Below are 27,836 nucleotides of genomic sequence, written 5' to 3'. Positions count from 1 at the left end.
GGTATCTGGGACCTCAGCTGGGAAGACTTAAATGATTGGGTCCTGGAATTATCTAAAGGCTTCTGTATTAAAAGTCTGGCACCTGGGGTGAGGCTGGGCTAAGCTGGGATATCGGCAGGAGCGCTTATCTAATAGCCCCTCCATATGGCTTGGGCTTCATCACAGCATGGTAGCCTCACGGCAGTCACACACTTCTTCCATAGCAGCTTAGGGCTCCAAGATCTCGTGTCCCAACAAACAAGGCAGAAGCTGCTGGCCTTCCCAGCCTCGGAGGTAACACAAGTTACCCAACAGAACTTTTTGTATATATCCTGTCTCTGCCTGGCCCTGTTTCATTCTTACTTCTACCAAACTCCAGTGGGTGAAGCGGTCGCAAGCTCCACCCAGATTCAAGGGGGAGGGACTTAAACCATATCTGTCCATGGGAGGCATGTCGAAGAATTTGTAGCCGTGTTTTTAAAATGTTATGGGAGTATTTTGGGAATGTTTCAACTTTACTGTTTTGGGTTGAAATAAAAAAAAGAAAATGTTCCAGTCTCAAAGTAGATGTGGAGATGACTGGAATGGAGGGGAATTTCATGATGGGATCAAAATTAGAAGGAGAATTTAGGCAGAACAATGATTACGCTAGAACAAGTAGAAACCACAGTATATTTGGATTACCAAACTTGGCTCTTTTATTCTAATCTATTTACATTCTTAGTGAAGTCTTTAAAAGACAGCCCAAATAATTGAATCATTTGTTCAGATGTGATGTCCCTAGAATGTTTCCCATTTTAGCCTTACATCCAAGTAACGATCATATGGATGTTATACTAGAATCAAAATGCCCCTTCTCCATACTCGCTTGCCTTCTGAAAAACTCCACACCATTCTTGACAGCTCAGCTCAGGTCAAACATCATCTCCTTCCCATAGCCCTTTGTGACTCCACCTTCAAATACAGTTAAGTGTACCTTCCTCTGTTGTTTTGTTTGTTGGTTAAGGATTGTGTATATACTTCTCTGACAGCACTTAGCACAACATACTAAGATTATTTGCTTTACTGTCTGCCCTTCCCACAAGACTGTATGTTCTTCATGGTGACAACCATACCTATTCTTTGCCACTATGGCAAAGTAGTGCCACTACGGTTACTGGTACATTTAGACACTTAGTCAATGTTTGTTGAATTAACAACATACAACTGGAGTTGAATAGAATACAGTTTTCTTATTCCCAATATTCTCCTAATTGCTCGGCCTCGGGGATGATCACTGTCTCTAAAGAATACCAGGGCTATCGTCGTCCTCCTGAATACCTTTAAGACAACAGATTTAGAACATTCCGACATTGCTGGATTTATATCTCCAGCCCAGACTTCTCCCCTAAGCTGAAGACTGTATGTCACCTCTATATTGAGGTCTCCAGGGGACCTCAAACTCAACATGTCCAAGACGAAATTAACGATTTTCTACTTGCTCCCAGCTATCCCTCCCTCCAAAACGATAGCAGCAATGAACCACACACACACCTGGCTCCCTTCCAGTGTTTCCTGACTCAGGATATGTCTTATTTGATCTTGACACCTCCCTCTGCCTCATTCCCCATATCCAGTCATTACCAATAGGGCCATTATATTTCTTATTATAAAATATGTCTATACCCCTCCTCTCCACTACATCACCTCAGACTAAGTGACCACAGTCGCCGTCCTAGAGTACGGCAGCTACCTCTCCAAAGGACTCCCAGAAGGTCTCTGTGCATCCCATCAGGCCATCTCAGAACTATCTTCCACACAGCAGTGGGGATGACTTTTCTGAAATAGCTAACATGGCCATGTCACTTCCCACCCCTAGCCCCTAACTAAAAACTTTTTGATGATTTCCCACTACTCTTGGGATGAAGACTACACCTCATGTGACATGTAAGGCACTTTGTGATGTGGTGCCTGCTTATCTCCCTCTCCCGCCTCTTGTGGAAGCCCTGCTCCCTCACTCAGTCTGCTCTAGTCAAATTACAACGTTTTTCCTGAGTTACTTTCTTTACTGCCACAGGACCTTTGCACAAGCTATATCCTCTCCCCAGAGTGCTTCTCCCACCTTCCTGTTCGTTAATCCCTGGGCCTATTTCTGATCTCGGCTCCACCATCTCTTCCTTCAGGAAGTCCTTGTGTAGGTCAGCTTTCTTTGTTGTGTGCTGTCAGAAAATATGTTTCTTTCCTTTAGCACTTAGTTCATAATTCCTTACTCATTTGTGTGATTGATTAATGTCTGTCCTACCCACTAGACCATAAATTCTGTGAAACCAGGGGATGAGACTATGCTCACTCTTGAGTTGCTGGTGCTAGGTGCCTGACGTGTAGTAGACAGACACTCCACCAACATTTGCTCATTGAGTGTTTAAATTGCCATTGTTTACCCGTCTCATAGTTAGCAGTGATAGGATTGTCCTAGAAGAAATGGAGGTTAGCAGAAAGTGGTAGAAGGAGTTACCAATGGGAAGTCATTGTTAAATGACTCAAGTCTAAATAAATTCAGAGGTAACAGTACAACTTTCCTAATCAACTAATTTCAGATTTCTTGTGTTTAATTTTTGTCTAAGATAAGCTTCACCGGAGCACAGATCGTTGTAGGATTTGAAGATGGAGTTGTTCGAGTACTTGAACTTTATGACCCAAAAGGGCTCACAATTTTTGCAGGACGGAAGAAATACTTGGATGCAGATCTTCATCTGAAACATGTTTTCAAACCCCATACGGATCATGTAACTGCTTTAGCTTTTGAACGCGACGGGGAAATTCTGGCTACCGGGGTGAGGAGTAGATTTGTTTGTTTCCTAGTGAACTTTGATGGTGAACCTTGCCTGTTAGTCTTCCTACCTAACGATGCCTTATTAGGTGACACTCATTTCTGAGAACGTATCCACATTTTGCTTTCTTCATATTCATGTTCTTTCAGTTTGGTCCGTGGGTGGCATTTTAAAATATTCTCACAAATTGAGTTCTAATGCTTATTTTAAATTAATAGAAAATTTCAGCTGGGAATCATGCAAGATGTTTTATGTATAATCAGCATTTTATAACATAGGTATAGTCTTATATAGAACTGCCATAAGTGAAGAGAATGACTGTGTAAATCCTGTGTGGATTAGAAGGTGAGCATTGATTGGCACAGGGGAGTTTTTTTCTGAGTTAATCTTATGTACAGTATGATTATTTTTCCAAAACCATGCACTGGAACACATGGTCTGTCAAGAGTTTTCATGGGGAAAATGAAGGAAATATTTGAAATAAGAATTTTTCCCCAAATAATCTGGGATATGTGATCATCATAGGTATAAGTGTACTTGTAGGTACAAGTGTACAGTGGATATTAAATGCTCCTTTGTACGCTATGGAATACATTTTGTAATAATATATATTTGGCTGATATTTCTCATTTTCTTAGAGTAAAGATAAAACTGTGTTCTTCTTTGAAGTGGAAAAAGATTATAAACCAATTGGTTATGTTACTACTCCTGGGCCTGTTTGCCAGTTAGCATGGTCTCCGCTCTCTCATGTAAGTAATTATTATTTGTCTTCATGCTTAAGTCCTAGTTGCTGCATACAGAAGCGATCTGACAGGTGGAGAACAGCAGGTGCAATTTTAGCCCCACCTCTGGGTCCTACATTGAGGGACCAGGATGCTGCTCAGCTGGGTATCAGGACAACCTCGGGAGCGGCACGCTGTCTCACTGCTTCCTCTCGCTTCCATGCTCCACAGCTCGTTGGCCCCGGTCCCCCCAGGAAACGCTGGTTTCTATCCGGCTTTGCTTCAATGCTGGTGTCTTAGCTAGATACGCAGTATGTCAGAGCATGGCGACTTGGGTCTGTCAGTCCTTCTGACATTCAGAAGTTCTGTTCCAAGGCCTGACTGTACTTCTTTCTCATCTTTATCTCTTCTCTTCTGCCCCCATTCTGCCTCCATTTCCTTTTCTGATCTGAAGGGAGTCTCTTGAGAACAGCCTGTTAGGGTCTTGTTTTGTTATCCTTTCAACCTCCATAGGTCTTTCAATTGGAGGATTTTATCCATTTGCCTTTAAAATAATTGTTGATAGATATGTATTGGCCATTTTGTTATTCATATTTTTTAAATCTTTTTTATTTTCTTTTTCTAGAAAACCCTTTAACATTTCTTGTAATACTGGTTGGCAGGTGATGAACTCTAGCTCTTTCTTCTCTGGAAAGCTCTTTATCTGTCCTTTGGTTCTAAATGATACTTTTGCTGGGTGGAGTAACCTTGGTTGTAGGTTCTTGCTTTTCATCACTTTGAATATTTTTGTGCTAATCCCTTCTGGCCTGCAGAGTTTCTGTTGAGAAATCAACTGACAGTCATGACTGTTTTTTTTAATCTTCATCCAAGGATATGTTTTTATTGATTTTAGAGAAAAAAGAAGGGGGGGAGAGAGAGAGAGAGAATGAGTGAGGGAAGGAGGGAGAGAGAAACATCGATGTAAGATGAGTTGGAAAATGCTCCTTTTTCTATTCTCTTAAAGAGTTTGTGTTATATTAGAATTCTGAATGTTTGACAAAGTAGTGGAACCGTCTGAGGATGGGGTAGTTTTTTAGATGATTTTGAGGAATTGATGATTCAGTGTCGACAGTGAATATAGTGATATTCAGATCTGGTTCTTTTAAATTTTTTGTTGAAATATAATTGACATTCAGCATTATATTAGTTGTATTATATTGTACAGGTGTACAACTAACAATTCATTATTTGTATACATTATGAAATGATTACCATAATAAGTCTAGTTAACATCTGTCATCATATGTATTTACAATTTTTTTCTTTGGATGAGAACTTTTAAAATCATCTCTCTTAGCAACTTTCAAATATGCAGCATGCTAATATTAACTATAGTCACCATGCTGCACATTACATCCCCATGACTTACTTATTTTATAACTGGAAGTTTGTACCTTTTGACCCCTCTTCACCCATTTTGCCCTCCCCCATGTCTGACAATTACCGATCTGTTTTCTGTATCTATGGGCTTGTTTTTGTTGTTGTTGTTTTATGATTCCACATATAAGTAAGAGCATACAGTATTTGTCTTTCTCTGTATGACTTATTTCACTTAGCATATGTCCTCAAGGTTCACCGATGTTTTTGAAAATGGGAAGATTTTAATTTTTTATGCCTACATAAAATTACATTGTGTGTATGTGTGTGTGTATGTGCAACATTTTCTTTATCTATTACGGACACTTATCTTATAGTTTACATATCTTGGCTATTGTAAATAATATTTCAAATTACGTTTCTTTTTTTTCTTTTGAAAAATACCCAGGAGTGGATTGCTGGATTATATAGTAGTTTTCTTGTTAATCTGTGGAACCTCTATATTATTCTTCAGAGTGGCTGCACCAATTTCTGTTCCCACCAACAGCACCCAGCGGTTCCCTCTTGTCCACGTCCTAGCCGGCATTTCTTGTCTTTTTGATAGTAGCCATTCTTACAGGTGTGAGGCAATAGCTTATTGCGGTTTTGATTTGCATTTCCCTGATGATTAGTGATGTTGAGCATATTTTTATGTACCAACTTATTTCTTTTGAATTTTCAAACGTATTGTCTGTAATTTCATAATATCCTTAATGTCACAGGATCTGTAGGGATGTCCTCTTTTCCCTTATATTGGTTATTTGATCTTTCCCTTCCTCCCTTCCTTCTTTCTGCCCTCTTTTTTGCTTAATCAATCTTGCTAGAGGTTTTTCAATTTTATTAGTGCGTTCAAGGAACTTTCACTTCATTAGTTCTATGTTTTTTATTTTATTAATTTATGAACTTTTATTATGCTCCGGCATCTACTTTCTTAAGGTTTAGTTTTTTTGTTGTTTTCCAAATTTCATGTAATGGGTATTTATATTGTATTAATCATTAATCTTCTTCATATGCAACTTTTGTGTATATAGGCTTTAGTTATAGGCTTTAGCTGCATCCCATACATTTTGATTATGTAGTATTTTCATTATCATTTAAAATCAAAATATTTTCTTAGTTTCAATTTGATTTCTTCTTTGACCTATGGGCTATTTAGGAGTATTTTTAAAATTTACAAACATGGAACTTCTAGTTATTTTTATTGATTTCTAGTTTAATTACATTTTAGAGAATAAACTCTATATTATTTTAACCCTTTGAAATGGATTGAGGCAAGTTTTAGAAATAGTCTTTATGTGCTTGGAAAGAATATAGATTCTTAAAACTCTGTGCAATTTCTATTAGTGCATATGTCTATTAAAGTTTTTAAATGTATAACTAAATTGTCTATATCATTTCGATTTTCTATTTGCTTTTTACTGAGAGAGATGTTTTAAAAATCTTTTGTTTTTATTGGATATTTTCCCCTTGTAGTTCTGTTACATTTTGCTTTATATATTTTTAAGCCATGCTATTAGGCATATACAAATTTAAATTGTCAAATTCCTGGTGAACAAAACCTTTTATTATTATGAAGTGACCTTTTTATCTCTAGTAATATTTGTGTTTTGTAAACACTTGGATTTTAAAAAATGCCCAAACTGATGATTTGTCTTTTACCTGAAGCATTTAATTCATTTATAAGTAATATAAGTACCTGTATAATTTGGATTAAATCTAACATCTTATTTTGTGCCTTTTTTTGGCTGTGAAGTAATTTTTTAATATTTCATTAACACTTTTTTCTCCTTTTTATTGAATACATTGGTTAATAAGATCATATAGGTTTCAAGTGTACATTTCTATTTAAATATCTCACATTCTGACCTCAGCCTCTCCCTTCCCGCCTGTTCAGTCAGCTACTCCTGCTCTACTTGTTCTCTAGTGTCACAGGAACCTTTTGTTCATTCACCATTTGCTTTCTCTAACCCATTAGTTCATTCTCGTCTTAACTTCCTTCCATGTCCAACTCAAATTTCATGATTATTCATCTCAGTAAGGATAAATAACATTCTTCCAAAGCTTTGATTTTCCTGTTTATCTGTCTTTTCTTCATACCTATTTATCTCTCAATGCCCCCAACTGATTTATATTTATCTGCAGTGACCAGCCAAGGACATGCATCAGGGAAGAATAGGTCCTTCATAATTTAGTGATTAAAGTAGCCTTGAAACAGTCCCTGGGATGGTTCAGAAATCCTATAACATTGTTCTTACCAACTTCATTTCTCACCCACAATGACCATTTTAAAACTTCTCAAAGCTTCAAGCCTCCCACTATCACTCTCATTCTCAGCATCCCCTATTTCAGAGAAAAACTGGGAGCCCTCCCATAGGAGCTCCATCACCTTCCCAACTACCGAAAGTAAAATCCCGTTACCTCTGCACTCGCCTGTTCCCCTTCCCTCTTTTACCACAGATTCGCTATATTCCTTCCTATTCCACCTCTGCCTCTAGACCTTGGATTCTTCTCTCTCACCTTTTCTCAAGATTTCACACTATCTTTCTCTTCTCTGTCATATATTTAACCTCACCCATTTATTAGATAATTTCGGTCAGTTTTTAAATATGTTCAAGTCTCTCCCACTTACAAAAAATAAATTCCCTGGCATCATGTTCTCCTCCAAATACTACTCCATCTGTCTTCTCCCGGTTTTCTCAAGAGGATTAATTATTCCCACAAACTATTTCTTACACCCCACTGTCTCCGTTACACTCTTACCAGTCTCTAGTCTCATTATTCCACCAAATCAACTCTTCTAAAGACACCAGTGAGATCCACTTAACATTTTTATTTCTTTTCTTTTTTGATCTCTTCATTTTCTCCTGTTGACCCATATTTCCTTCTTGAAATACCATCCCCCTTTGACTTTTGTGACCTTTTGCTCTCGTGGCTCTCTCTCCCGCATCTTGTAGTTATTCCCTCTCAGCCTCTGTGACCAGCCACTGAGTGCTGTTTCCTTAAGGCCCAGCCCCAGTCTCTCCTCTCACTCTGTTCCCTTGACCTCGGTGATGCCATCCAAGGCCACAGCTTCCTTATGAGGCCAGCGTGCTTCAGGATATTTGCACATGGCATTTCCTTTACATAGCGTGTTTCCTCAGACCCTCCCCTAATTCATTGTGTAATTATTTTCTACTCATCCTTCACCTGAAGCAAAGGCGTCACCCGCTCTCTTGGCACCTCTGCAACACTTGTTGCAGTTATAATTTACATTCATTTATGTGACTTGTGAAATGATGGGCTCTCCCATTGGAGGCAAGCTCTGTAATGGCAGAGACTGTACCTTTTTTCCTCATTGTAATTTTACCCCTAGCACTTTACAAAAGTCTGAGTACATGGTAGGTGTATAATAATTGTAGAATAAAATAACTAAACGAATAAACATTTTGAATAAAGTGTCTATGGAAAATCGAGATGGGGATTTGCCATGTGTGGTTAAATACATGATTTGGGATCTCAAGAGAGAGGGCAGGGCTAGAGAGAAAAATTTGGAATTGAATTACATGTCAGTGGTAATGAAGCCTTGAGTTGGCTGTAAGATTTCCCAGGGAATGTTTATGAAAAGAGAGGAAAAGAGGGAAGAGTACAAAAACCTTGGGAATATTCACAACAAACTTGTGTTCACAGAGAATGATTCATCAAAGGACCTAAGAGTGTACATATGTCATCTGCATGCTGCAGATTTTTCCTTGGCAATTCTAATTTTAATATTCTGCCCTTTAGATTAACATGTTTCACAACCACATTTTTCACTCAAAAAATATGTACAACATCTACAAGGAAAACAAATCTAAATCTAATTTTAACACTTAGCTTATTAATTATAATGTAATAATTAGTATTAATAATTATGTATAGTGAGTAATAAGACTGGCTTATTATAATATCTGCAACAAGGAATTAAGTATCCTTAGAAATGATTAGTATACACAGCAATTATATTTTCCCTGGTTTGTAATCTTTTTGAACTGTGCTTCTAGAAATTTGCCTAAATGTAAATGATATGTTTAATATTTATTTACTTATTTTTTAGCCTGAAAGTACTTTATTGATTATCTGTGAGAATGGCTATGTCCTTGAAGCTCCACTTCCAACCATAAAGGAGGAAGCGGTGGATCACGATGTAGTTTCCTACGAAATCAAAGACATGCACATAAAATGTTTCCATTTTTCAAGCGTCAAATCTAAGATTATGGTATGAGATATCCTTGAAGCATTATCTTCTAATATTTTTTTCTTTCTTAGAATATAAAACATCCTGTGTTAAGTGCTGGGAAAATGCAAAGAAAAATAAGACACAGACCCCGTATTTGAAGGCAATAATGAATAGATATTAAAATCGCAGTGCAAAGAATTTGAGGGGAATGCAGAGAAAAGAATATGTGATTCTTTAAAAAAATTTTTTTAAATATTTTTTATTGATTTCAGAAAGAGGAAGGGAGAGGGAGAGAGAGAGACAAGCATCAATGATATGAGACAGTCATTGATCAGCTGCCTCCTGCACGCCCCCTACTGGGATCAAGCCCACAACCCGGGCATGTGGCCTGATGGGGAATTGAACTGTGACCTCCTGGTTCATAGGTCGAAGCTCAACCACTGAGCCACGCTGTCCGGGCTGATGGGAGGGTGAAAGGAGGCCAAGGATGACTTTATGGAGGTGATGTTCAGTACTTAAGGAATGAGAAGAGTTTTGAAAGGTTGAAAATGAGGAGGAAGGCAGTAAAAGCTGGGAGAAAAAGCCTGAGGGAAGGTGGACTTGGGTTTGGTGTTTAGGGGAAATGAAGAAGGGACTGATGAAACAGAGGGATGCTGTTTGTGGCTGGATGTGGCAAGACTGTGACAAGACTGTGACCAACATATACGACTCCTTAAATACTAGTCGAGATGTTTCAACTTATTTCTTGGACCATTGGGATCCATTGTGAGTTTTTGACGAGGGGATTGATGCAATGAGATCATGTAAATTAGGAAGATAATTCTGGGAGGTAAACAGAATAAAGAGGTAACAGATGGGAGGCAGGGGTGCTGGAGTTAGGAGCCTTTTGCCGTACATAGCCAGTTGGTAGATGCTGAGGGCCCGAATCACATTTTTACTAAAAGTGTAAACAACTTCCCTCATAGACTATTTCAGCCTGTTACCAGAAAGGGGACCTGGCCCTTAGCAGGTCTGCGTAGGGCTGGCCGGTAGTATGTGGATTCCCGACTTCCTGTAGGAAAAATTTCACAGCATGAGTCCAGGTGAATTTTAGAGGATGTTTATTAAAATTGGGGACAGTGAAGCAAGAAAGGGCTGAGGAAATGAGCCTAGGCTGGTCTTCTTTGGCTCACTAAGAAGTCAGAAAAAGGGGGCCTTGGGGACAGGTTCAGGGGTTGCCCAAGAAGAACTGTTGCTGCCCATTGCTGCCCTGGTGGTCCCTTAGAGTTTAGGAGACGTGTGCCTGGGGGGGGGGGGGGAAAGGTGTGGGCATTCTCCCTGGAAGGGGAGCTCCCTGGGACCTTAGCTTTGAGGGCTTTTAAAGCCTGGGCATTTAGGGGAGGCCTGAGGGGAGGATCTCAACAGAGTATTCACCAGCTTTACCCTGATGTGTCAAAATGAGATTGATTCCCTTAACCTCATCCGTCCTTGGGTGTGGTTGGCAAATGGCATTAATTGGGTTTCTGCTATCTGTCTCCCTGAATGGGGCCATTTAAACTATTTGCCCACTGATTGGGGAGGAGAAATGCAAACCATTTACCCTTAAGTGTCTTTGGTTTAGGGAGGATATGATTTACTAGATGGCTGCAAGCTCCCGTCTAGCTATCCGTCTCAGTTTCCCCATTCCACTCGCCAGGGAATTTTCCTGTCTCCTTACTCTCCTGCCTCAAGCCCACCTAATTTATGGTCTGCGAGGGATAGACTATGAGAGAAACTATTCAGCTTCTTTATTGGGGGGGGAAAAAAAAGATGAAATAATTTCTGTAAAACCAGGATCGATGGGGGTAATACAGAAATAAAGTTATCCCAAAGATTTGAAAAACTTAGTGATAAAAATATATCCTCCCCTCGACGTGCATCGAGTGCGCGGGGCCTGCGCTCCCTCTGCGTCCCCAGCAGTGTGCATGGCCCAGCGGGCGAGAGCGGTCCTCACGTCTCCTTAATCTCTTTCTGCAAGAGATTTATAGAAATTGAAAAGCGAAAGAAACGCAAGGAGCTGAAGGAGAGGGAAAAGGAAGAGAGGAGGAAGCGCCTGGAGGAGGCGGGAGAAGACGAAGACAAGGACTCGCAGGAGGAGGGGGAGGAGCCGGAGGAGCCACTGCCCGAGATCTTCGTCCCCGACGGCCCCTGTCACATCCTCTGTGGCTTTTACTCCGCGCCAGGGAAGTTCTGGGTTTCTTTGGTGAGTAATAATGTAGTAAATGACTGTTACGCCGCCTCTAACCCGGTATATTCTGCAGTTCATTATTTTCCAGTACATGTTTACTTTCTCACCCTGACGGGAAGGCTTCATCTATTAATTACCATTAACGATGTGGAGTTTGAGGGCTGAATGTGAGTTATTTTTATGTCATCTTAACGTACCTGTCATATGTCTATTGTTGTGTCTGTCATCACCTATGACAAGCATTCTCCATGGTCCGGGAGGTCAACGGGGGGAAGAACCGGAGGTAGAAGGGCAGGGCTACGGGGTTTTCCAGCTGAGTCTGTTGTTTATAAATTTTGAAAATAATTAGCATCTTGAAAATCACGGCAGTGCTGTCCAGCAGGCTTTTGCTTACATTTTGTTATCTGCGACTATGCTGTGCGAACATGTGGACGTCTGGGAAGGTGACTGTTTTTGGATGGGCACAGTGCCACCCTGAACAAAACTGGAACCTGGCTAATAAAGAAGAATAGGAAAATGGGGGTTGGGGAGACGGGTACCAGGGACTGTCACAGTGATGTGACGATGACATCCTCTCATACATTCTATTTTTATAAAACATTTCCTTGATCTATTGCAAAGCAAGATTTCCTTCATTTTAAATTTGTCACAGATTTCAATTCTGTTCATCAAAAAAGTAAAAACTGACATAACAGTGTATGTGGAGGGTTATCACTAATTCCTAACTGGCCCAGGTCTCTGGCAAGGTAAGGACCATTTCTGCAAGGAGTGACGATGCTTAACCTCTCCCGTCTTCAACTTGTCCTAGAAATATATGTTGGATAGCAACTTGTGAGGGGGCAAGTAGGACAAAAAGTAGTGATGGAAGCACCTTAGAACTTCATCTATTAGTGCCTTTGCCCTTTGTCTGTCTTCGTTTTTATGAAACAATTAAACTTTGGCGGGTGGGGTAGGGGTGGTTCAAGGGGTAAAGGGATAAGTAAGACATGGTTCCTGCCCTCCAGTAAGTTTCCTCATAATCATGTAGGAGAGAGGCATAGAAACAACTGGAGTGTAATGTAATAGAATTCTAGTGTCCTTGAAACATACATGCAAAAGTTGTAATTTAACCAGTATATTTAGTGCTTACTCTTAGGGCTGCCAAATAAATATTACATGGGACGTGCTTACACTAAAAAATTCTCTGTTCATCTGAAATTCAAATTTAACTGGGCATCCTGTATTTAAAAATCTCCCCCACCCCCATTTTATTGAAATATAATTTGACATACAGCACTGTGTAAGTTTACAGTGTACATACAGCATAGTGCTTTGATTTACATATATGTTGAAATGATTACCACAGTAAGTTAACATCCATCCTGTATTTTTATTTGCTAATTATGGAAACTTATCTTGTACCAGATACCGTTCTGAGTGATCTTCCCAACTACCCTGTAAAATAATTGCTCTTATTTGCATTTTACATAAAAAGAAACCAAGGCATAGAGAGGTTAAGTAACTTACCCAAAGTCACATGTGAGAAGTAGAACTGTTCCAGGCAGCAGGAACAGCATCAGGTTTTAGACCCATGAGGTCAGACGGGACCTGGGTTCAATAACCTCAGTACTTGAGTTCTGGCTAGGAAAGACTCAGACTAACAGAACATATGTTTATAAAATCACAGAGGTGGAAGAAGTAATTCCTAGAAGAAATGGGTTTAGGAAGCAAGTTATAGAGGCAAAGGAAGGACCCTTGGAGCTTAGAATTGAGGAAGGTGATGGTAACCTACCTGAGGGGGTGAGGAGGGGGAGACAAGGGCATGCTCCTTGGGGGGAGAGTGAGCTGGGTCCTTCATCCTAAGGGTTTTAGGGGTGGAGATCTTAGGGGAGGTCCCAGGGGAAGATCTCGGTAGAATATTCAGCAGCTTTCCAGGTGTGTCCTTTCAGGGTTGTGGTCTCCACTGATGGATTGGTTGGTGCCAGGGCAGGGGGTCATTAGTCAATGCAGCTGGTCCTGAGGTCAGCCATGGTGTTGCTTGTCTGAGTCAGGGTCTAAAGTCCATGCTCTTACCCATGAAAATACACCGACGTGTAAGGTTGTTATAGTTCACAGAGGCAGTGACAGTAATTCTTCTTGATCCAGCTGTTTGCCAACTGTGCCTACATGAAAGCAGATGCTGTAGAAAACCAGTCTTCTTTTGAAGTCATGACCACAGTGTTCAAATCAGTACTCAAACTGCAGGCTGGTTCTACTGTCCAGCCATGTTCACTTTCCCACTTTCCAAATTTTGTTTTAATTCATTCTTCTCTCAAACATTTTGCACCTTCTCTCACTTTCCATTGATAACCTCATCTCACATTTCACTGAGAAAATAAAAGCAGTCAGATGGAATTTCCTTATCTTGTCTCAATAGGGATCCATACAAGTTTTATCTGCTTTGCCTGTTGCTACAAACCTTGAATGATCCCCTACAACTTCCCAAGGACCCTGCTCTAGATGGCCTCTTGATCCCACCTCCTCTTAGTTTCTTAAAGATTTTGCCCCTGAAATAGGCCACCATCTTACTTACTGTTTCTATTTATCACACCAATTCTGTGTTCCCCTTTTCACCTATTGGATGATTAAGGCCTTTACCCCCCATTTTTCTCTTCTTTTAGGTTACTAGTTATACGTTCTTTTACTGTTCTTTTAGAGGTGATCCTAAAGATCATGATATGCACCCTTAACTTAATACAATTTGATATAAATTTATTCTTTTACTAGTCCTAGAGAAAAAAGATCTTACAGCACTTCATTCTATGTATCTTCCCTCATTGTCACATATTTTATTGTTATATATGTATTTGTGTCCCCAAAGGGCATTTTACTATTTTATATTCTCAGTATCATTTTGGTTTATCCATTTTTTTTGCCATTGGTCTCTTTCTCTATCTTTGGCATTACATCTTCTGCCTGAAAAATAACCTTTAATATTTTCTTTAGTGTAGGGTGTGGTAGTGACACATTCCCTAGGATTCGTCATGACATATATAATTCTGTTATTAAATACTGCTTATTCAGGATAATACTTGAAATATAATGGGATTCAGTAGGTAGTCAGAGGTGAGAACTCTTCTATTGACTTAAAGTGGAAACAAATCATCATAAGGTGTTTTATTATTATAATTGTATAGTTGCATATAAATGGACAGCGGAGATGCTTTGTAAAACCTATCTATAATTTTAGAAATCATATAAAGTAGATGTTTTAAGACACCTGTATTCTTTAAAATTTGAAATAATCAAAAACTTTTCATGTTGTCAGATGTGTCTTATATTGAAGTACCACCTTCTTTGTTATTTATCCCTTTTCCAGGGCGGCTATAATTCTGGCTTTCTATATCATTGCGAGTTCCCTCCATATGACAAAAGTAGTGATATCACAAAAAGGAAAGATGAACCTTTTGATTTCCGTTTTCTTGAGGATACAGAAGATAATCCCATCAAAACCATCATTTTCAGGTGAACAGAATTTCAGAAAGCTTTTTTTAAAAAAAATAACCCATTGTTGCCTGTGTTTTTGTCCATTGTGAATATTGTCAGTTTTTAAAGGTCTGTCCAAATGGAGGGGCACTCAAACAAATAAATAAAAAGACTAAATAGAATCAAAGCTAATCTTTTTTTTTTTAAATATAGCTTTATTGATTTCAGAGAGAGGAAGGGAGAGGGAGAGAGAGAGACAGAAACATCAATGATGAGAGAGTCATTGATCGAGCCCACAACCCCGGGCATGTGCCCTGACCGGGAATCGAACCCCAATCGCCTGGATCCCAGGTCGACGCTCAACCGCTGAGCCACGCCCGGCCGGGCCAAAGCTTAATCTTAAAACTGTATTTCAATCCATCCTATCAAATTTCCTGTCAAATGCTGTTTATCACACAATTGAATTGTATGGATTTACTCTCTGTTATTTAGGAGGATTCTACCTTATGGTCAGATAATATAGGTTCAGGGTTATGATTCTGGAGAAATCACAAATGAATTATTACTCCTTTCATAATTATGAATTAAGCTTATATGCCAGTCATCCTTTTGGAGACCAAATGCAATAGCTCCAACTTTCAAATGGGCTTTTTTCCCCTCTACCCTTTTGTATTAGTTCACTTGGGCTTCCATGGTTTGCTAGGGCTTCAACATGTGAATTTTGAGGGTGACATAATTTAGTCCATAATGCCTTTGTTACTAAAAATTTAGTCATATGAAGAACAATTTGCTTTCTTTTTGTTTCATAGTATTAACCAAGATATTATGTTTTGTGGAATGCAAGATGGAGCAATTCGACTCTATATCCTAAGTCCGAATGACTCTTCATTGACCACTATGGAACACTACTGGCACTTTAATGTGCATGACAATACTTATGGATGTGTTAAAAGCATTTCTACTAGCTTTGATGACCGTTTTTTTGTGACTATTGGAGCAGATAGTAATATCTTTGTTTTCAACATTTTTTCTGTTTATGAGTTAAAAAGTATGAAAGCCAAAGTGCCGTCTCCCAGGGTATGTATATAACTAACAAACCAACCAACCAACTAACAACAAAACCCTTTATTTTAAAATAGTGATGCTAAAATTGTTCATATTCTTTAAAAATTGAAAACTACTTAGACACATTTACTTTATAGGCTTTCTATTAGTATTATAATCTTGACTTTCTGGTGTCTTTTTCAAGATTAAAGATGTTGAATTCCTCTGATTACTAAAGGTATAGAATTCCCCAAATTAAAAAGACTGTGTTAGTTTCTCTGTAGTAATCACTAGATCAAAGTTTATTTTCAAAATGCACATTTATTTTCCAGATATGTATTTTGATTTTTATTCATTCACTCACCGAAGGGGCATATATGAAATGTACACCATAATTTGTGCCTTTGAAAGGGGTTGTAAAAATATTAGTGCCTGTGGCACTAATTAGAATATGACAGTGTGGATCAGGATTGGAGATTCAGTTAAATTATTCTATTCTTAAACAGAATGCAGATTGAGGGTTTAGATCCCCAAATTATATCCTTTGCCCTGTCACAGGACCTGAATTTTCTGTTATCAAAGTGGTTCCTTTAGATAAATTATTAATAACTGTTGGAATTGCTCTGGGAATAAGGAATTGTATTAGAAAAACCAGAGTTAAAATTCCTATGAACACATTGGCTTCCCACTTAACAGGTAGCCAACTTCCAAAGAACATACAAAGAACATAGGGAAGATTTGAGCACATAAATTTGGAGAATGGACTGTTGTCTAAAGAGGTCAGCTCAGGAAGAGGAATTATAGAATGGGAAAGTATATGAACAAGATGAAGATCTTTATCATTCTACCTAGTGTCAGCTCTCTCTGGAAACCCGTATTGGAGAGAAAAAAATACATTCCACATTTGTATAATAGTGTCCTTTTATTTATGACTGCAGTCAATATTTCTTAAATCACTGAAGCAGACTCTCCTCTTAAGAACGCACAATCAGAAAGAATTTAATAAACAAACAAAAAACTAAGCTCTGCCTAGGCCTGAGGCTCTTACTTTATTGTACAGTACCTTAGAATCAGCTAGGGAACCCTTAAAAGTACAGAGGCCTGAGCCCTACCCAAGAACAATTAAATCAGAACCTCTGAAGGCGAGGCCCAGGCATCCATACCTCTCCCTTTCCCGCCTCTGTGATTTTAATGTGTAGCCAGGACTGAGAGCAACTGGCATACATATTGGAACTGTTGGGAGCACCTTTGTTTCAACTCAAACTTATCCTAAGCAGCTGAGGCCAGGAGATCCTGGAAATCAAACTACTTTGGAGAACTAAGGGGCTTATCTCTGGGTAGTAAAAGAATAAAAATAACTAAAATTCAGTCAAGTTATGTCCTAAGTGATTAACGGTAACTGTGGTGTATTGGCCATCACCGTCTCACACTGGTCATGATTTATGACTTCACCTTTACTAAAGTCATAGACCTGTCTTACGTAAAAATATGTAGACTCACGTTTCATGCATATAAAGACCATAACCAAACAACTTGATCAAAAGAGAGCCTTTGTGCCTTTACAATGAATGACAGCGAAGCAGAGACCTGTCTGTTATGAAGGAGAACAGAGAATAAACAAGTTGGATTTTGCCTACGAGCTGATTCGCTAGCGCACTAAGCCTCTGTGTCTGGCTCACGGGCTCTGACTCCTCTGCGCTGCACCGAAGCGGGTTTCGGCCGGGCTCCTGAGTAAACTGCTGAGTGACTTCCTCACGGGACCCCTTCCTTTAAACTGGCCACCTTTCTCAGAGGAGACTCCTAGGTCTGATCTCATGTCTTCCTCAAAGAGGGGGGGTATATTATTCTGTGCATTTCCCACTGTATGCCTTGTTATAGTAAGGTCCAGTGAAATGCTTACTAAAGATTAAGAATATGTTTAAAAATCTGTCTAGTGTACACATCTGAGGTATTTGGGGGGAATTATGTATGCATAAAAGGGGTATGCTAATAAAAGACTTTTAAAATCAATGAGAAAAATTTTGTTTGTATTCTTTGCTAATAACACATGAATATTAGTAACTTACATTTTGGAGGGGCAATATGGTGATATTAACATTTCGTGTATGTGTGATTAAGTTTCAAGACTTTCTCTACCTACCCTTTTGATGAAGCAGAAACATAAGTTTAGTCAACTGCAATATTCTCCCTAGTTGTTGTTTTAATCCTGACCCAAGGAGTGAGGATATTTTTTCCATTGATTTTAGAGAGAGTGGAAGGGAGAGGGAGAGGCAAGGAGAGAGAGAGGAACATCTATGTGACAGACACATCGACTGGTTGCCTCCCACATGCGCCCCAACCAGGATCAGACCTGCAACCCGGGTACAAACCCTTGACCAGGAAGCAAACCCACTACCCTTTGGTGCTCAGGCCAATGCTCTGGGGCCACGCCGGCCAGGGCACTCTTATTTATTTTTTGCTAAAATACTTTTCAGGCCTACAGTTGCTAGAATGTGGCAGGGGAAAACCCCTCAATTTATGATTAGATATTTTAAGGAAAATACGCAATTTAAAAGGACTAACATTTTATTCCTCTTCCTACAGTTTGGAATTGAAACAGAGCCAATTCCAGACGATATTGAAGATCCCAAAGCTTTCAGGTATGGGAATTTTTTATGAATACCTACTAGACCTGAGCTTTTACAAAACAAACCAACATTTTGCAGAAGTTGACTAAGCTAAATAAATTTCCAAATATTTTAATACTAATTTTCTCTCTGCTGTTTCTGTATCCTAACTTGTTGTCCTTTTGAATTTCTGTTTCCAGCATAGAGGATGCCAGAAGAAAAAGAGAACATGACAAGTTAATGAAAGAAGTGGCAGAAATAAAGGCCAAGAAGAGAGAACAACTTGGAGCTTTGAGGAATGAATATCAGAAACTATTAGAAATGAATGACCAATTACCAAAGCACATGCAGTTTAAACGGACAGTAAGCAAAAAATAAATTTGATTTTAGTTTTAACATGCGATTTCTGGTTTGAAATAAGTAGGAACGCTTAAAATCATCTTTAAGCTTCCATTTATCTGGCCTGTCAGTGTGTTGGCAGCAACTAAACCACTGTAGAACTTGTCTTACAACTTAGTTTGGATGTAGAGGAACCTCTTAATACAAAGTTTACTTCTGGATTTAGCTACCTTAGCTTTTTTGATAAGATAAGGTACAAATATAGATTTGAATCTGGTTATTGACTCTTAGTCATATGTAGTCAAGATATCTAACTATTGAATAGGTAGGTACATACAGGGTGTCCCCCAAAAGTATATACATATTTTGAATGATTATAAAGTCAGTGTTTTTAGCATACTGCTTATTTTCAAAATTTAAAAGAATCTACAGAAATGAATAATTGTTTTGGTCAATGCCTGTTTTCAAAATGATGACTGTTCTGGTCCAGGCACTGCTGATAATGCAAAGCAATGGAATTACAAACATCAAGAATCATTTCGTTCAGTATTTGTGTGCTCGCAATTTGTCAGCTGTTGCTGGTTTTGTACCGTAAACTTTCTCTCTTAGGTATCCCCATAAAAAAAGTCTAGTGGCACCTTAGGATAAATTTTCTTTGTTCAAAGCTTAGTCTGGCTTCATTCATTATTTCAAATCAGTTAAACCTGAAAAGAAATGAAAATTAAATGAGTTATCAACTGTTAAAGTGTGTATGCATTTTGGGGGGATACCCTGTATATACAAAATTTGATTCTGGGTGGTCCATTTCTATAATTAATCAGATCTGTTGAAAAGATGATACCTGATTTACCCACAAAGTTTCTGAAAGATAACTTAGTATATTTGTAGCTATGGGGGTGATCACTTAATTGTTTAAACAAATTTTACATTAATTTTTTTTCTTTTGTGACTTATTGCAAAGCCCCATCTACCTGTTAGGGATTTTTTTTTTTTTTCATTTTGTACTTCTTCCTAAATGGAACTACTGTCAAGAGCCTAATAAAATGAAAACCTAGAATTCATCATCCTGACTATATCCATGGTTTACCCAGTCCTATCATTCTAGAGGCACCTAGGCAATTTCAAATAAAAAAATGCTTTGGTGAAGCCCTAATAGTTAACTCATATCGGTTAAAAGATGTTAAGCTCTTTTACTAAGAAAAAGGTAGACCCTGGCAGAATATGGGTAACATGATTCAAATTAAAGAGGAACTGAGGCCAGTTCTGTGGTTAAGCACTTTACGCACATCATTACTTAAAACACCCGCACCTCTGGAAAGAATAATTACTACTCCCAATTCAGTGTGAATGAAGCCCTGGCATTTACAGGAGTGAAAGTGAAAAAAAACATGAAGCCCCTTAAGTATCCTTATGGGGAAAATAGCACCCTTGGTAAAGGACATTCAACCAGAACTTGGTGATGTTAAGAAGATGCCAGACTTTGCCGTCTTTCCTGGGTAGGGTCACGTGGGGGTGAAGGGAATATAGTTTTTAAAACTTTGCAAGGGGAGTATTTTTTTAAGCTTTGTGTAGTCTTTAAATATTCTGTTAGCATTCATTATTTTTATTGTGAGAAAAATCGTTGAGAACTTCATTTGCATTATTGTTAATTATTTCTGAGAACTGTTTTTTCCATTTTTTGTGGAAGCAAGATCAAAAGTATGTAATTTCCTTCTAGAATGGAGAGAGTTTATGATATTTGGTAGAGAGTAATGATGCTGCATGAAATTGAGGATGAAACTTAAAAACGTGTATGATATAGAATTGATAAAGCACACTGATAAAAGTACCCATTTTGATGAACAAATCTACCTATCTGCAGGATTTTGATATAGATTCCAAAATTCGTACGGACATTAACAGAAGAACAGCTTTTAAAATTCAACAAGTGGAAAAGGAATTAGCTTGGGAAAAAGAGAAATATCAACTTGGCCTAACGAAGCTGCGGCATAGGTAGGATTCATATTTCTTGCAACTTAAGATGTGTGAGAGAATATATTAGAATAAGATAGTTTATAATGGCTTAATCGAAGTGGTCAGATAAGAGGTCTCCTGAAATACACATTCACTCTTGAAATCTCAAGGAATCTTTTCTTATCAGTCCTACTAGTATCTTCCTGAGCTTTCTGCTCACTCCTTTCTAGTTTAAATCTGAGAAATTTGTTTAACAATTAGATTTTTTACAAACCAAATTATGTAATACGTATTTGCTTTCTGTTTTGGAGAAATTATTTTTTATCCAATTGATAAAACAGCATGTAAATATTAAAAAAACAAACTAAAATAGAATCAAAGAACTTAAAATGAAAAACATGTAGGAGATGATGCTCCAGCCAGCTGAGCCACCTGGCCAGGGCTAAAATGCAAAATCTTAATTTAACAGATTGATAAATTTTTACAGATATATAAACACATATATTTGATACCCAGATTAAAAACATAACACTCCAGAAAGTTCCCTCATGATCCCTTCCAATAAAAATTTACTCTCCAAAACTGAAAACCACCATAGATTAGTTTTTTCTGAACTTCATCTAAATAAAATATTGTAGTATGAACTCTTTGGTATCTGGCTTCTTGGTAACACGCCTAAGGTTATCCATGTTGTTGCAGGTTGCAGTAGCCCATTCTTTTTCATTGCTTTGTAATATTCCATTAAACGACTATACCACCATTTATTTATGCATTTAACTGTTGATAAATAGTTGAGTGGTCTCTCCATTTTTTGGCTACTATGAGTAATGGGGCTATGGACATTCTTGTGCATGTTTTTTTGATGGATGTAAGCACTTCTGTTTGCTATTTAAACAGGAGTGGAACTGCTGGGTCCTAAGTTATATGCATGTTTAACTTTATTAGACACTACCGAACAGCTTTATAAAATGGTTCAACCAGTTTATACGCTGATCATCACAGTATGAGAATTTGAGTTGATCCCCATTGTATTTGTTTCCTAGGACTTCCATGACAAAGTACCACAGACTGGTTGGCTTAAAATAACAGACATTTACTGTCTGATCATTTTGGGCGCTGGAAGTCTAAGATCAAAGTGTTGGCTAAGTTGTTTTTTACTGAGAGCTGGGAAGGAGACTCTTTTCCAGGTCGGGTCTCTGGACTACTGGTGGTTTGCCAGCGATTAGTGGTGTAGATGCATCACTCCATGCCGTCTGCCTTCACATGGTTACGCTCTGTGTCTCTTCATATAACCTTTCCTCTGTGTGTGTCCACATTGCCTCTTTAAAAAAAAAAAAAATTATATATATATATATTTCAGAGAGAGGAAAGAGAGGAAGGGAGAGGGGGAGAGAGCTAGAAACATCAATGATGAGAGTCATTGACAGGCTGCCACCTGCACGCCCCCTACTGGGGATCCAGCCTGCAACCCGGGCATGTGCCCCAACTGGGAATCAAACCATGACCTCGTGGTTCACAGGTCAACACTCAACCACTGAGCCATGCCGGCCGGGCTCCACATTGCCTCTTTTTATAAGGACACCAGTCATGTTAGAACCCATTTTAATGATCTCATTTCAACTTGAATACCTCTGTCAGGACCCTATTCCAAATAGTCATATTCTGAGGTACTGGGGGTTAGTACTTCAACATTTCCTTTGAAGGACACAATTCAACCCGTAACACTCATGCTTTTCATCACTTGGTACTTACTGTCCGTTCCTGAAATCCTAGGCATTGGCATTTCCCTGATGAGTAATGATTTTCATCTCTTTCCTGTACTTATCGGTTATTTGTATCATCTCTTTTGTTACGTGTTTGTTCAAGTCTTCAAGAAATAAGAGTTAAAACGGTTGAAAGGATTGAGTTAGAAAAACAGTAAGAAAAGCAAACAAGCTAGAAATAATTGCTATATAGATAAATGAGTTAAACTTGAAAATTTAAACATGGGGGAATAATTATGAACTAGGACCAAAAATAGCAACAATTTAATTGATGAACTTTTAAAAGATAAATCTCTCTGGCTATATGAGAAAAGTGAACTAAAAAGTAGTATGAATTCCTGAGCTTAATGTTTTTTATAGAGGCAAATAGGGTAATAGGATATATATGAGATATCTGATAGATATCCATCTCACTATTATTTATAATATATGATATATATATAATGAGAGAGATGTATATATAATAGGAGTTAATAGATAGGGAAATAGGTTACATTTTCTCTGTTTGATATAATCCATTTACCATTAAACTGAAGTTAGCTTGAAAATTTTTTATTTTCTTCAAACAATTAGCAAAACAGTGATATTATACTGATTAATAATGGGTTGTTCAGTACTTTCATTAGAAAGAAAATTCTACTTCTTTAACCAAGTCTTATCCAGCTTCCGTCACATCCTTGTTGGTATGTGCATGGTTAAATTTTGGATCCAGTGTGCTATAATGGATTATTTATAAGTACAGTGCTTTGCAGTCTTATTTTATTACCTAATAATCCTGTAGAATGATTAAAATGGTGACTGCCGCAGGTGCTTGTTTTCTTTTTCAGGTTCCGCGACTCCCTGGAAGGCGATGTCATTGTGGTTCGCGCCATACAGAGCGACCACAAGGTGTCCTCCTACCGGCTCGTGAAGCCCTCCAAGTACTCCAAATCCAAACGGCCCAGCCACTTCGACAGAAGAGCGAGCAAGATGGAGAGGTTTGAGAAAGAGGGAGCTGGGAGGAAGGAGAGCCAGCGAGATACAGGTAACGAGAAGCCTTTTATGCCCTCCCTTGTTAAGATTCCGAAGCCGAGCTGTTTCGGTAGGTGCAACCCTGGAGTGCTCCCCGGGGCCTCGAGCTCAGCCTCTTGCCTCCCCCTTTATTCCTTTAGAGTAAGTAACCAAAGGAACTTGGTGCGGCTCCCGCAAACGCTCCACGCCAGCTTTCCTATTTGACACAGGCTGCTGAAGAAAAGCCACCCTGGCCTTGTGACTGAGAGGACACGAGCACTCCATGCTTCCCGTAGCCACCTGCTCTTAAATCCAGGACTGCCCCAGATGCTAGTTTCCGGGCATTGTTTCTTCCCAGATCCCTGGGCTCCACCTCGGAGTGTGGGGCGAGAACACGGCATTTCAAACTGATTTCCAAGAGCATGTGCTTTAAGCAGACCTATGAGCTGAGAGTACAGACGTGAAAATAGTCCCTGTCATTCCTGCGACCTGCCTCTTGTCGCCACCCACAGGGTGACTGCAGACGACTGGAAGGAAGACAGGGATTCGGGGAATGGCCTGGAGGGCCCAGTCAAGAGCAAATAAGGGGCTGTGTAGCCTGGCCAGGTGTGGACCAGTGCCGGGGACATGGTCCTGACCTTGAAGCTGGCTTACCCTCTTCATGGAGGGGCCTTGAACGGCTCTCTTCTGCCTCTAGGATAAGCTCTGAAACCATTATCCCAGTATTGTGTGTCCCTAGTCTCTTTCCTGTTCATGGTGTGGGTGTGTTCTCATACCGTTCAACTTGTATTTTTAGCTCATTGTCCTGCTTGCTGCTCCCTAATTATGCCTGATGCTTCCATATGCAGGCTCCGTCTAGAGTGACCAATTCACTCTTCTCTCTGAGTTTTACCAGTTCATGGGGACCCAGACTGAATTACACTTCTTTATATAAAGCTTTTCCATGGCCATCCAGACCACACTAAACTCTTCCTTTCCCATACTGTTATATATTTGAAATGTGACATGGCGAGTTAGAACTATGTGACCATCTCATGAACTTTTTTCATGTATCTCTAAAGTATATCCCTATGTAGCTTGAACACAAATTGAGTAATTCCCCTGGTAGATACTTATTAGTTGATAAAGCCAATAACTCCCACCCCTTTCCCCAGAGGAAGTAACTTTCATTGGTGTTATCTCCGGAAACTAGAAAGACCATATATCCACTTTCAGTCACCCCCCTATCCCTGCAGAGGAAGGGATATAAATTGCCTTTTGCTTTTCTAAAGCCCTAGTCTTTCCTCTCCCTCTGTAGCCTTAGAAATTCAGTAGCAATATTGGTTTTTTTGTTGTTTTCAGCAATGCCTGCTGCAGCTACATAGTAGCCACGGGTGAAGGAGTGTGAGGGAAGTAGTTGGATGAAGAAGAGGGATGCACAGGGAACAGGAAGGCAGCCTGTCAAAGGGCCGTCTGTCCAGCCTTCAGTGGTTGCATTTCTCCTTATGCTGAATCACGTCCAGGATTTCCACCGCCAGCTATGGACCCAGCCCCAGAGCCGGGAGATGAGCTAGTCTCATGGGCACGTTCTGGTCCTCAGAGGCTGACGGCGATCAGTCAGACATATTTTGCCGCCCTTATATGTATCTTTGCTGTTTTTCCATCCAGGTCGGGGACTGCAGTTTCTGGAGCAGTCGTGGGATATGGGATAGGAATGCCAAACTCATTTGAGGAGATCATGAATGCACCAGCATTTTCCATCCCACCCAGTCCCTTCCTTGTTGTACTTCCCTGGTTGGTTCGGTGGGAACCAGTCATTGTCGTTCTTGTTGTTTTCCACACACTCGACAAGAGACTGATATTCCTCCTTGAGCCACTGCACCCACAGCTCCTGATCTCCTGATCTCCTGATCTCAAGTCCGGCATTATTTTCAGCACCAGGATCTCAGACACGACATGCTGGGTGGCCTTGTCTGTCATCTTGAACGAGGGCCTAAATCCAATAACTTTAAAATTATAGATTGGATTGTATGTTTCTGACCAGTTTTTAAATTGACCACAGATCCCTGCAGTTGGGATCTCAAATTATACATCTCAAATAGGACTCACTTGCTTTCTTTTTCCCTTACTATTATATCACAAACAGTCCTGCTCAGCTTCCCAACGTACAGGGTGCTCCCCCGAAATGTACACACACTTTAATGGCTGATAGCTCAATATTGAAAATGGAATGTATTTTAATAAACACTGCCTTTATAATTATTCAAAGTGTGTGTATACATTCTTGGGGGACACCCTGTATATGTCAGTGGCCCATTGTTATTTATCTCTCTGTCTGATTGTTTAATACATATGTTTTATCTTGCCAACTTTTCAATAAGTTCCTTCAAAGCAAATATTCTTAGATCTCTTTATTTTGGTATTCTAAAATACTTATTATGGGGTTGAATTTATGGTAGTTGCTTAATAAATACTGTGATTTACAGGTTCATTACATTACCTGGAATTTTAAAAAATGTGATAGGTTGAAAACAATATTTGTGAATTTAATTTTGATGTTTCAAAAAGATTGAAAAAATTGTTGACTCTCTGTACCAGGTGGGAGCATTAGTGTCCCAGAAGAATCAATTGTAGAAAAAGGGAAGGAATTTCGGCCTAAGACCCTAAGTCAAATTATGGTGGACAATCAAATTGAGAAAACGAGGAAACTTATATTAAAAGCCGAAAGGGCCCAGCAAAAGATTCATCAGCGAAAAAAAGAATGGGATGAACTGTAAGTTTTTTATGTAAACTCTTTTATTTTAATATGAATCTCAAGATATCCTTAATAGTGTCAATAAATATAAAAATTTTTAATTTAAATAAGTGAAAAAAATAGAAACAGAGATGGAATTATTGAAGACAGGTCAGCCGGATCTTTCAGGGTTGTGATACTTTGGTGGAACTGCTATGAAAATAAGAGTTTCAGGTCTAGGAATTCCATGTTATTAATATACTCAGCAATTTTTAAGGATTAAGAAATTCTTTTTATCCTAACATGAAGAAGACGTTCTCCTGATGTTCTTCTAACATCTTAGAGTTTTGGCTTTCACCTGGAGGTCTCTAAGCATCTTAAATCAACTTTTTAAAAAATCTAGTGTGAGGTATTTTTATTTAAGCAGCACATCTTTTCATTTGTTTGCCACCTTTTGATTTGTTTATTTGGTGAAATGTCTCTTCATGTCTTTTGCCCATGTTCAAATAAGATTGTTAGCAGTTTAAGGGTTGCTTTTTGAGAGTTCTTAAAAATATATCCTATAGACTAGTCCTGTGTCAGATATGTTGTTTTCAAATATTTTCTCCTTACTTGTAGCTTATCTTTTCCTTCCCTTAACAGGGTCATCTGCACAGCAAAATATTTTTGTTTTGTTGAATCCGGCTTATCAATTTTTCCTTCTATGAACCTTAGTTTTAGTGTCAAGTCTAAGAATTCTGCCTAACACTAGATCCCAAAGATTTTCATCTATTTTTATAAAAGTTTTGTAGTTTTACATTGTGTATTTAAGTCTGTGATCCATTTGGTGTTCATTTTTGTATAAGGTATGAGATTTATGTTTAAGTTTATTTATTTTTTGCCTGTGGATGTCCAGTTGCTCCGGCACCATTTGTTGAAAAGCCTCTAGTTTCTCCATTGAATTGCCTTTGCACTTTTGTCAAAAACCATCTGGGCATATATGTGTGGGCCTGTTTCCCAGTTCACTTTCTGATCCAGTGATTTACGTGTTTGTCCCTTTGCCAGTAGATGCCGTCTGGATTACTGTAGCTGTGTAATAGGTCTTGAAGTTGGGTAGACTGATTTCTGTCACGTGATTCTTTTTCAAAATTGTTTTTAGCTATTCTAATTACTTTGCTTTTCCATATAAATTTTAGAATAACCTTGTCTGTGTTTACAAAAAAATCTTGCTGAAATTATGATAGGCGTTATGTTAAACCTTGTGTTAGTATGTCGAGTCTCTTAATCCATGGACATGGTATGACTCTCCATTTATTTAGATCTTTGATTTCTTTCATCTTTTTTGTTGTTTTTCAATATAAAAGTACTATGTATATTTTGTTGGATATACACATACATATTTCACTTTGTCATTTGTGAATGGTAGTGTGCTTTTAATTTTGGTGTCTCTGTGTTCATGTTCATTACTAGTATAGACGTACAATTGATTTTTGCGTTTACCTGGGTACTGTGACCTTGCTGCACTGAGAGGGTTTTTTTGGAGGATGGTGGGGATAGATTGCTTGGGATTTTCTGTGTAGACTGTCGGGTCACTTGTAAATAGGGACAGTTTTATTTCTCTTTATTTGATCTGTTTGCCTCTTATTTCCTTTTCTTTTCCTATTGCATTGGCTAGAACTTCCAGTACTATATTGAGAT

General features: G+C 38.8%; 1 protein-coding gene and 1 pseudogene across 1 annotated transcript in view; one reads left to right on the top strand and one right to left on the bottom strand.

The window, feature by feature from the left end:
* Window positions 1–27,836, top strand: part of CFAP44 (cilia and flagella associated protein 44) — a 79,818-nt gene that overhangs the window by 25,715 nt on the left and 26,267 nt on the right. Inside the window, exons 13-23 of the mRNA XM_087817803.1 lie at window positions 2,583–2,792; window positions 3,428–3,538; window positions 8,979–9,140; window positions 11,098–11,322; window positions 14,645–14,790; window positions 15,561–15,828; window positions 18,379–18,434; window positions 18,602–18,764; window positions 20,602–20,732; window positions 23,284–23,480; window positions 26,024–26,198. Coding sequence (XP_087673929.1) covers window positions 2,583–2,792; window positions 3,428–3,538; window positions 8,979–9,140; window positions 11,098–11,322; window positions 14,645–14,790; window positions 15,561–15,828; window positions 18,379–18,434; window positions 18,602–18,764; window positions 20,602–20,732; window positions 23,284–23,480; window positions 26,024–26,198 — 1,844 coding nt within the window. The remainder of the gene's footprint in view (window positions 1–2,582; window positions 2,793–3,427; window positions 3,539–8,978; window positions 9,141–11,097; window positions 11,323–14,644; window positions 14,791–15,560; window positions 15,829–18,378; window positions 18,435–18,601; window positions 18,765–20,601; window positions 20,733–23,283; window positions 23,481–26,023; window positions 26,199–27,836) is intronic.
* LOC148092887 (ubiquitin-fold modifier-conjugating enzyme 1 pseudogene) lies at window positions 24,910–25,480 on the bottom strand (annotated as a pseudogene).

This window comes from Miniopterus natalensis, chromosome 6 (assembly GCF_054644295.1).
Source record: "Miniopterus natalensis isolate mMinNat1 chromosome 6, mMinNat1.hap1, whole genome shotgun sequence".
In the NCBI taxonomy this organism is placed as follows: domain Eukaryota; kingdom Metazoa; phylum Chordata; class Mammalia; order Chiroptera; family Miniopteridae; genus Miniopterus; species Miniopterus natalensis.
This window is presented reverse-complemented; position numbering and strand designations above follow the sequence as displayed.